The following is a 9,987-nucleotide window of genomic DNA, read 5'->3' on the forward strand; positions in this document are numbered from 1 at the left end:
ACTGACTACCCAATCATGGTAATCCCATTTCCCTTGCCAGTGACTAGTTTAGGAGTAGGGTGTGACACAATCCAGCCTGAGAGGAAATATACTAGGTCCTTCCAGGGGTAGTTTTCCTACTCTTAAAAATGAGACCCTGGAGAAAAGACCCCTTTATTCCTCTGCATGTTGCTGTGTCTGGTATGAGTACTAGAATGGCCACATGTCTCTTGCTGTGACTCTGAAGATGAAGACAATGCCAGAGATGGTAAAGCAGAGTAGTGTAAAGAACTTGTCCTGAAAGACATTGTTGAGTCACTGTATCATTCAGTCCTGCCCTACCTCTGATCTCCTTCTGTGAGATAAGACATTTCTCTGTTGTTTAAACTGGTTTGAATTGGGCTCTGTATTTCTTGTGACCAAAAGCATATGCATTTAGAACAGCTCAAACATGGTTAGAAAGAAGTATCATTAGTCCATCAATGATATGTTCATAGAGAAGATTTTCTCAAGGGAAAGACAGAATTTAATTTTAAATTAATAATAGCTAGAAGATATATTATTTTCCCCCTTTCCTCCTTTTGTGAGTTTGTATGTGTATGCTTCTCTGTGAGATTTTGTCTGTATAACTTTGCTTTCACCATTTGTCCTAGGGTTCTGACTGTCTGGGTGTTTTATTCTCCTTTTTTTTTTTTTTTTTTTTTTTTTTTTTTTTGCGGTACGCGGTCCTCTCACTGCTGTGACCTCTCCCGCCGCGGAGCACAGGCACCGGACGCACAGGCTCAGCAGCCATGGCTCATGGGCCCAGCCACTCCGCAGCATGTGGGATCCTCCCGGACCGGGGCACGAACCCGCGTCCCCTGCATCGGCAGGCGGACTCCCAACCACTGCGCCACCAGGGAAGCCCTCTCCCTTTTATTCTGAGCCATGTGGAGGACAGGCTCTTGGTGCTCCAGCCAGGCATCAGGGCTGTGCCACTGAGGTGGGAGAGCCAACTTCAGGACACTGGTCCACAAGAGACCTCCCAGCTCCACATAATATCAAGTGTCGAAAATCTCCCAGAGATCTCCATCTCAACACCAAGACCCAACTTCACTCAACGACCAGCAAGCTACAGTGCTGGACACCCTATGCCAAACAACTAGTAAGACAGGAACACAGCCCCATCCATTAGCAGAGAGGCTGCCTAAAATCATAATAAGGCTACAGACACCCCAAAACACACCACCAGACATGGACCTGCCCACCAGAAAGACAAGATCCAGCCTCATCCACCAGAACACAGGCACTAGTCCCATCCACCAGGAAACCTACAAAACCCACTGAACCAACCTTAGCCACTGGGGACAGACACCAAAAACAACGGGAACTATGAACCTGCAGCCTGCAAAAAGGAGACCCCAAACACAGTAAGATAAACAGAATGAAAAGACAGAAAAACACACAGCAGATGAAGGAGCAAGGTAAAAACCCACCGGACCTAACAAGTGAAGAAGAAATAGGCAGTCTACCTGAAAAAGAATTCAGAATAATGATAGTAAATATGATCCAAAATCTTGGAAATAGAATAGACAAAATGCAAGAAACATTTAACGAGGACCTAGAAGAACTAAAGAGGAAATAAGCAATGATGAACAACACAATAAATGAAATTAAAAATTCTCTAGAAGGGATCAATAGCAGAATAACTGAGGCAGAAGAACAGATAAGTGACCTGGAAGATAAAATAGTGGAAATAACTACTGCAGAGCAGAATAAAGAAAAAAGAATGAAAAGAACTGAGGACAGTCTCAGAGACCTCTGGGACAACATTAAACACACCAACATTCGAATTATAGGGGTCCCAGAAGAAGAAGAGAAAAAGAAAGGGACTGAGAAAATATCTGAAGAGATTATAGTTGAAAACTTCCCTAATATGGGAAAGGAAATAGTTAATCAAGTCCAGGAAGCACAGAGAGTCCCACACATGATAAATCTAAGGAGAAACACGCCAAGATACATATTAGTCAAACTATCAAAAATTAAATACAAAGGAAACATATTAAAAGCAGCAAGGGAGAAACAACAAATAACACACAAGGGAATCCCCATAAGGTTAGCAGCTGATCTTTCAGCAGAAACGCTGCAAGCCAGAAGGGAGTGGCAGGACATATTTAAAATGATGAAGGAGAAAATACTACAAACAAGATTACTCTACCCAGCAAGGATCTCATTCAGATTTGATGGAGAAATTAAAACCTTTACAGACAAGCAAAAGCTGAGACAAAGTTTAGCACCACCAAACCAACTTTACAACAAATACTAAAGGAACTTCTCTAGGCAAGAAACACAAGAGAAGGAAAAGACCTACAATAACAAACCCAAAACAATTAAGAAAATGGGAATAGGAACATACATATCGATAATTACCTTAAATGTAAATGGATTAAATGCTCCCACCAAAAGACACAGACTGGCTGAATGGATACAAAAACAAGACCCATATATATGCTGTCTACAAGAGACCCACTTCAGACCTAGGCACACATACAGACTGAAAGTGAGGGGATGGAAAAAGGTATTCCATGCAAATGGAAATCAGAAAAAAGCTGGAGTAGCAATTCTCATATCAGACAAAATAGACTTTAAAATACTATTAGAAGAGACAAAGAGGGACACTACATAATGATCAAGGGATCGATCCAAGAAGAAGATATAACAATTGTAAATATTTATGCACCCAACATAGGAGCACCTCAATACATAAGGCAAATACTAACAGCCATAAAAGGGGAAATCGACAGTAACACAATCATAGTAGGGGACTTTAACACCCCACTTTCACCAATGCACAGATCATCCAAAATGAAAATAAATAAGAAAACACAAGCTTTAAATAATACATTAAACAAGATGGACTCAATTGATATTTATAGGATATTCCATCCAAAAACAACAGAATACACATTTTTCTCAAGTGCTCATGGAACATTCTCCAGGTTAGATCCTATCTTGGGTCACAAATCTAGCCTTGGTAAATTTAAGAAAATTGAAATCGTACTAAGTATCTTTTCCGACCACAACACTATGAGACTAGATGTCAATTACAGGAAAAGATCTGTAAAAAATACAAACACATGGATGCTAAACAATACACTACTTAATAACGAAGTGATCACTGAAGAAATCAAAGAGGAAATTAAAAACTACCTAGAAACAAATGACAATGAAGACACGACGACCCAAAACCTATGGGATGCAGCAAAAGCAGTTCTAAGAGGGAAGTTTATAGCAATACAATCCTACCTTTAGAAACAGGAAACATCTCAAATAAACAACTTAACCTTGCACCTAAAGCAATTAGAGAAAGAAGAACAAAAAAAACCTAAATTTAGCAGAAGGAAAGAAATAATAAAGATCAGATCAGAAATAAATGAAAAAGAAATGAAGGAACTGATAGCAAAATTAATAAAACTAAAAGCTGGTTGTTGGAAAAGATAAATGAAATTGATAAACCATTAGCCAGACTCATCAAGAAAAAAAGGAAGAAGAATCAAATCAATAGAATTAGAAATGAAAATGGAGAAGTAACAACTGACACTGGAGAAATACAAAAGATAATGAGAGATTACTATAGGCAACTCTACGCCAGTAAAAAGGATAACCTGGAAGAAATGGACAAATTCTTAGAAATGCACAACCTGCCAATACTGAACCAGGAAGAAATAGAAAATATGAACAGGCCAATCACAAGCACTGAAATTGAAACTGCGATTAAAAATCTTCCAACAGGGCTTCCCTGGTGGCACAGTGGTTGAGAGTCCGCCTGCCAATGCAGGGGACGCGGGTTTGTGCCCTGGTCCAGGAAGATCCCACATGCCGCGGAGTGGCTGGGCCTGTGAGCCATGGCCGCAGAGCCTGCGCGTCCGGAGCCTGTGCTCCACAACGGGAGAGGCCACAGCGGTGAGAGGCCCGCGTACTGCAAAAAATAAAAGAAAATATCTTCCAACAAACAATAGCCCAGGACCAGATGGCTTCACAGGCGATTTCTACCAAACATTTAGAGGAGAGCTAACGCCTATCCTTCTCAAACTCTTCCAAAATATAGCAGAGGGAGGAACACTCCCAAACTCATTCTGTGAGGCCACCATCACCCTGATACCAAAACCAGACAAAGATGTCACAAAGAAAGAAAACTACAGGCCAATATCACTGATGAACATAGATGCAAAAATCCTCAACAAAATACTAGCGAAAGAATCCAACAGCACATTAAAAGGATCATACAATATGTTCAAGTGGGGTTTATTCCAGGAATGCAATGATTCTTCAATATACGCAAATCAGTCAACGTGATACACCATAATAACAATTGAAGGAGAAAACCCATATGTTCATCTCAATAGATGCAGAGAAAGCTTTCGACAAAATTCAACACCCATTTATAATAAAAACCCTGCAGAAAGTAGGCATAGAGGGAACTTTCCTCAACATGATAAAGGCCATATATGACAAACCCACAGCCAACATTGTCCTCAATGGTGAAAAGCTGAAAGCATTTCCACTAAGATCAGGAACAAGACAAGGTTGCCCACACTTACCACTCTTATTCAACATAGTTTTGGAAGTCCTAGACACAGCAATCAGAGAAGAAAAGGAAATAAAAGGAATCCAAATCGGAAAAGAAGAAGTAAAGCTGTCACTATTTTCAGATGACATGACACTATACGTAGAGAATCCTAAGGATGCTATCAGAAAACTGCTAGAGCCAATCAATGAATTTGGTAAAGTAGCAGGATACAAAATTAATGCACAGAAATCTCTGGCATTCTTATACACTAATAATGAAAAATCTGAAAGTGAAATGAAGAAAACACTCCCATTTACCATTGCAACAAAAAGAATAAAATATCTAGGAATAAACCTACCTAAGGAGACAAATGACCTGTGTGCAGAAAATTATAAGACACTGATGAAAGAAATTAAACATGATACAAATAGATTGAGAGATATTCCATGTTCTTGGATTGGAAGAATCAACATTGTGAAAATGACTCTACTACCCAAAGCAATCTACAGATTCAATGCAATCTCTATCAAATTACCACTGGCATTTTTCACAGAACTAGAACAAAAAGTTGCACAATTTGTATGGAAACACAAAAGACCCCATATAACCAAAGCAATATTGAGAACGAGAAATGGAGGTGGAGGAATCAGGCTCCCTGACTTCAGACTATACTACAAAGCTATAGTAATCAAGGCAGTATGGTACTGGCACAAAAACAGAAATATAGATCAATGGAACAGGGTAGAAAGCCCAGAGATAAACTCACACACATATGGTCACCTTATCTTTGATAAAGGAGGCAAGAATATACAATGTAGAAAAGACAGCCTCTTCAATAAGTGGTGCTGGGAAAACTGGACAGGTACATGTAAAATATGAAATTAGAGCACTCCCTAACACCATACACAAAAATAAACTCAAAATGGATTAAAGACCTAAATGTAAGGCCAGACACTATAAAACTCTTCGAGGAAAACATAGGCAGAACACTCTATGACATAAATCACAGCAAGAACTTTTTTGACCCACCTCCTAGAGAAATGGAAATAAAAACAAAAATAAAGAAGTGGGACCTAATGAAACTTCAAAGCTTTTGCACAGCAAAGGAAACCATAAACAAGACCAAAAGACAGCCCTCAGAATGGGAGAAAATATTTGCAAATGAAGCAACTGACAAAGGATTAATCTCCAAAATTTATAAGCAGCTCATGCAGCTCAATATCAAAAAAACAAACAGCCCAATCCAAAAATGGGCAGAAGACCTAAATAGACATTTCTCCAAAGAAGATATACAGATTGCCAACAAACACATGAAAGAATGCTCAACATCATTAATCATTAGAGAAATGCAAATCTAAACTACAATGAGATATCATCTAACACAAGTCAGAATGTCCATCATCAAAAAATCTACAAACAATAAATGCTGGAGAGGGTGTGGAGAAAAGGGAACCCTCTTGCACTGTTGGTGGGAAAGTAAATTGACGCAGCCACTATGGAGAACAGTATGGAGGTTCCTTAAAAAACTACAAATAGAACTACCATACGACCCAGCAATCCCTCTACTGGGCATATACCAGAAAACGATAATTCAAAAAGAGTCATGTACCAAAATATTCATTGCAGCTCTATTTACAATAGCCAGGACATGGAAGCAACCTAAGTGTCCATCAACAGATGAATGGATAAAGAAGATGTGGCACATATATACAATGGAATATTACTAAGCCATAAAATGAAACGAAATTGAGTTATTTGTAGTGAGGTGGATAGACTTAGAGCCTGTCATACAGAGTGAAGTAAGTCAGAAGGAGAAAAGCAAATACCGTTTGCTAACACATATACATGGAATCTAGGAAAAAAAATGTCATGAAGAACCTAGGGGTAAGACGGGAATAAAGACACAGACCTACTAGAGCATGGACTTGAGGATATGGGGTGGGGGAAGGGTAAGCTGTGCCAAAGTGAGAGAGTGGCATGGACACATATACACTACAAAATGTAAAATGGTTAGCTAGTGGGAAGCAGCTGCATAGTACAGGGAGATCAGCTAGGTGGTTTGTGATCACCTAGAGGGGTGGGATAGGAAGGGTGGGAGGGAGGGAGATGCAAGAGGGAAGAGATATGGGAATATATATATATGTATAACTGATTCAGTTTGTTATAAAGCAGAAGCTAACAAAAAAAATAGCTAGAGATTAATATTAAAGTATAAAAATAAGAACTCAATCTTTAGAGACCTCAGACCTCTTATAGGCTGATGGCAGCCGTCTAAACTCAAATCCCTCTATAAATCTTTCCATAAACCAAAGAGACCGAGAGAACAATTCATTCATAACCCTTGTCTGTAGCACAACTGGAAGACAATGGATATTACAAGGTTCATTTGGTACATAATTGGGGAAATAAACATATGAAACCAACAGAATTTGTCCTTGACCGCATGCCGGGCAATGAATTAGGTGGCAATAATTGTGCAGGGAGGGGAGAGTACAGTGGGGTTTTAGGGGTAGCAGAACATAAATAGCACCAACTAGGGTTCACCCCTAGAAAGCAAGTTCCCCTCGCTGAGTGGAAGTATTGAGAAATATAGATACTGTATCTATATTCTTCTTTTAAAATATAATCAATTTATTTCCCTGTTTACAAGACCCATGCAAGAAAGATGAAACTTCTTTGTGTGATATATGAGGCTTTCCTAACCTGGTCTCAGCCTGACTAGCCAGCTCCACTGAACTGTCCACACACTGTAACACAGTGATTTTGGATCCTTTGGACCTAGAATTAACTATTATTAGCTGGACGTCCTTGGGCAAGTTACTGCAGGCCACTCAGTCTCAATTTCCTCATCTTTAAAATAAAGGTAATAATACCTGCCCATCATAAGCATTGTGTCTAAGTTATATTTTACATGTAGCACATGCTTAGCACAGCACCTGGCAGAGCATAAATACTGAAACGTCAACTCTGTTTACCTCCAAAGCTGTCAGGTTCTCTCATGCCTTTGTGCCTTGGTCTGTGCTGTGTCCTTGATCTAAAGCGCTCCCATCTCCCTTCTCTGCCCCTCTCTGTTTAGCAAATTTTTCCTTCCCTGTCAAAGTCCAAGTCTTTTTTCACTTAGACATGGTGATTCCGTCCTTGTGCTGCCGAATCACTCATGGACACCTTTTCCCGTACACATCTACTGGCACTTAGCAGGGGCTCAGTACATGTATGAGCATAGAAAGATTGACCAAAAGGGAAAGAATGATTCATGACAAATAAGTTCATTGCAAAATGTGAAATTTAGAAACTTTAAAAAGGTTACTTGCATTCATTTAGATGATCTTAGGCATTATGCTACAAATGCAGGGACACTTTCTTTTTATTGTTTTTCCTGCCCATGTCTATTAAATTACTGTTTTTTGTATTTCCCATTATAGTTCAAACTTTTCCTGATTCACAAACTGAAACAGATATCGTCACAAAGACGGATGAAACAAAGGAGCGGTGGAAGAGAAAAGTTTTACCAGTTGATGTTAGCACAAATGAGCCATGGGAAGAAGAAGTGGAAGATCTGGTTGCCTGGACCAACACTCTTGATACAGATGCTTTGGAAGACCAAGCCTAATGCTCGAGGATTTAAAAAATTAACAGCCTCAACCACAGCTCAGCTTCATGGAGCAACTTTGGAAGGCTCTCACAACTTGGATTCCATTTTCTTTTCAAGTTGGTCTCATCCTATCACTGCAAGAACAAATTAGAAATATAAGTGCAAATCAGCGAATATGTTGTTTTAGATTTTTTGAGCTCTCCTTCATTGTTTGACCCTAAGTTAGCCAAGCAGCAGTGTTCATTGTGGTTTTCCAATCAGTGGTGTTATACCCAGCATTGTTAGGCTACTGGACACACATTTTTGCAGGCAGAACTTGGGTGAGGAAGAGGCTGGTATTGGAGGGGAACACTCAGGAGCTTCAGAGGCTGGACATTAACCCAAGTAGGGGATATATACATTGATCTCGATGTGCCTGGTTTAGTATCTTGTTTCCTCTGGATTCAAGGGACAAGATGTCACCTGTCCAGTCCACCAGTGCTCCTCTTCTGTTTTCTCCCAGAGTCCATGCTCTATTTTCTCTTCGACCTTAACTAACCATCCCCTCCGATTCTCATATCTTTATTTTCTCTCTCTCTTTTTGCTGTGTTACCCCAATCTGCAAATATACTCGGTTCTCTCCTATTCTAAACTGTGTCTCATATTGTATTTTGTCTTGTCTATTTAATCTTTTCTTTCAGGACGAAGAAGTTACATTTGTTGCTGACTTTTCCTGCAACCAGAAGACTGGGAGCAAAAGTGCGTGGTGGGGGGAGGTAGGGAGAGAACAAGTCTTTGGAATGGAGACATTAGTTAACAGAACAGGATAGTTAATTTAGTTACCTTCACTGTATCTCTGGCCGTTCATTGGGGGTCTTCAGTAGGGATTTCCCTTCTACCCCTAGCCCTTAGTGGAAGGTTTTTTGGGCTCTTGTCCAATGCTCTTCTCTACACATTTTTCTGGGGCAGTCCCGCCACCATGAGAGTTGTACCACCCATGCGTATTCTCATTCTCTGACCTTTTTCTACCTGCCTTAAAAGGCATCTTTGCTTCAACTTCCCGATGCATCTGAAACTCAATAAGCCCAGCTTAAACTCATCTCTTTCTTTTCATCCCACCCCAGAAGACCTCCTCCTGCCTCTTGTGCTCCTCTTTTCAGTTAATGGAAGGACCCCAAGATAAAACCTTGGGGATCACTATAGACTTCTCTCTTTCACTTATGGCCAGTTGATCACGAGGACTTACAAAATATTGTAAGCCCTTTAGATGTCTTTTTTTTTTTTTTTTGCTGTGCGCGGGCCTCTCACTGTTGTGGCCTCTCCCGTTGCGGAGCGCAGGCTCAGCGGCCATGGCTCACGGGCCCAGCCGCTCCGCGGCATGTGGGATCTTCCCGGCATGGGGCAGGAACCCGTGTCCCCTGCATCGGCAGGCGGACCCTCAACCACTGCGCCACCAGGGAAGCCCCTTTAGATGTCTTAAATCCATCTTCTCATTCCGGTCCTTACCAACACTGTGTATTACGAAGTCCTTTTCGTCCACAAATGAGATTATTCTTTTCTTTGGTGATATCATTTACCTGCCTAAAATTCTTCAGAGTGCTGAAATTTTCTGCCTGAAAGGTAATGTCCAAATCATAATGTCCATCATGTCAGCCATCACCCACCCTCTCCAACCTGATCCACCACAACTCCCCACCTTGTGCCTAAATTCCTTCTGCTTTCCCATGTGTAACATGCTCTTTCCTGCTTCCTTCCTGTTGCTTATGCCATTTTCTGTACCTGGAATGCCTTTTCCCTTCTTCACTTGGCCAACTCCCATTCATCCCCTGAAACTTAATTCAGGCGCTGTCTCCACAAAGTCTTCTCTGCACACCACATACCCACCCCA

General features: G+C 40.6%; 1 protein-coding gene across 1 annotated transcript in view; it reads left to right on the forward strand.

The window, feature by feature from the left end:
- The window catches only part of UBE2U (ubiquitin conjugating enzyme E2 U), a 71,918-nt gene extending 63,628 nt beyond the window's left edge, over window positions 1-8,290 (forward strand). Inside the window, exon 10 of the mRNA XM_032629571.1 lies at window positions 7,951-8,290. Within this exon, the coding sequence (XP_032485462.1) occupies window positions 7,951-8,138 (188 nt within the window). The 3' untranslated portion in view covers window positions 8,139-8,290. The remainder of the gene's footprint in view (window positions 1-7,950) is intronic.
- The last annotated feature ends 1,697 nt before the right edge of the window (window positions 8,291-9,987 follow it).

The sequence above is a fragment of the Phocoena sinus genome, chromosome 1 (genome assembly GCF_008692025.1).
Source record: "Phocoena sinus isolate mPhoSin1 chromosome 1, mPhoSin1.pri, whole genome shotgun sequence".
In the NCBI taxonomy this organism is placed as follows: domain Eukaryota; kingdom Metazoa; phylum Chordata; class Mammalia; order Artiodactyla; family Phocoenidae; genus Phocoena; species Phocoena sinus.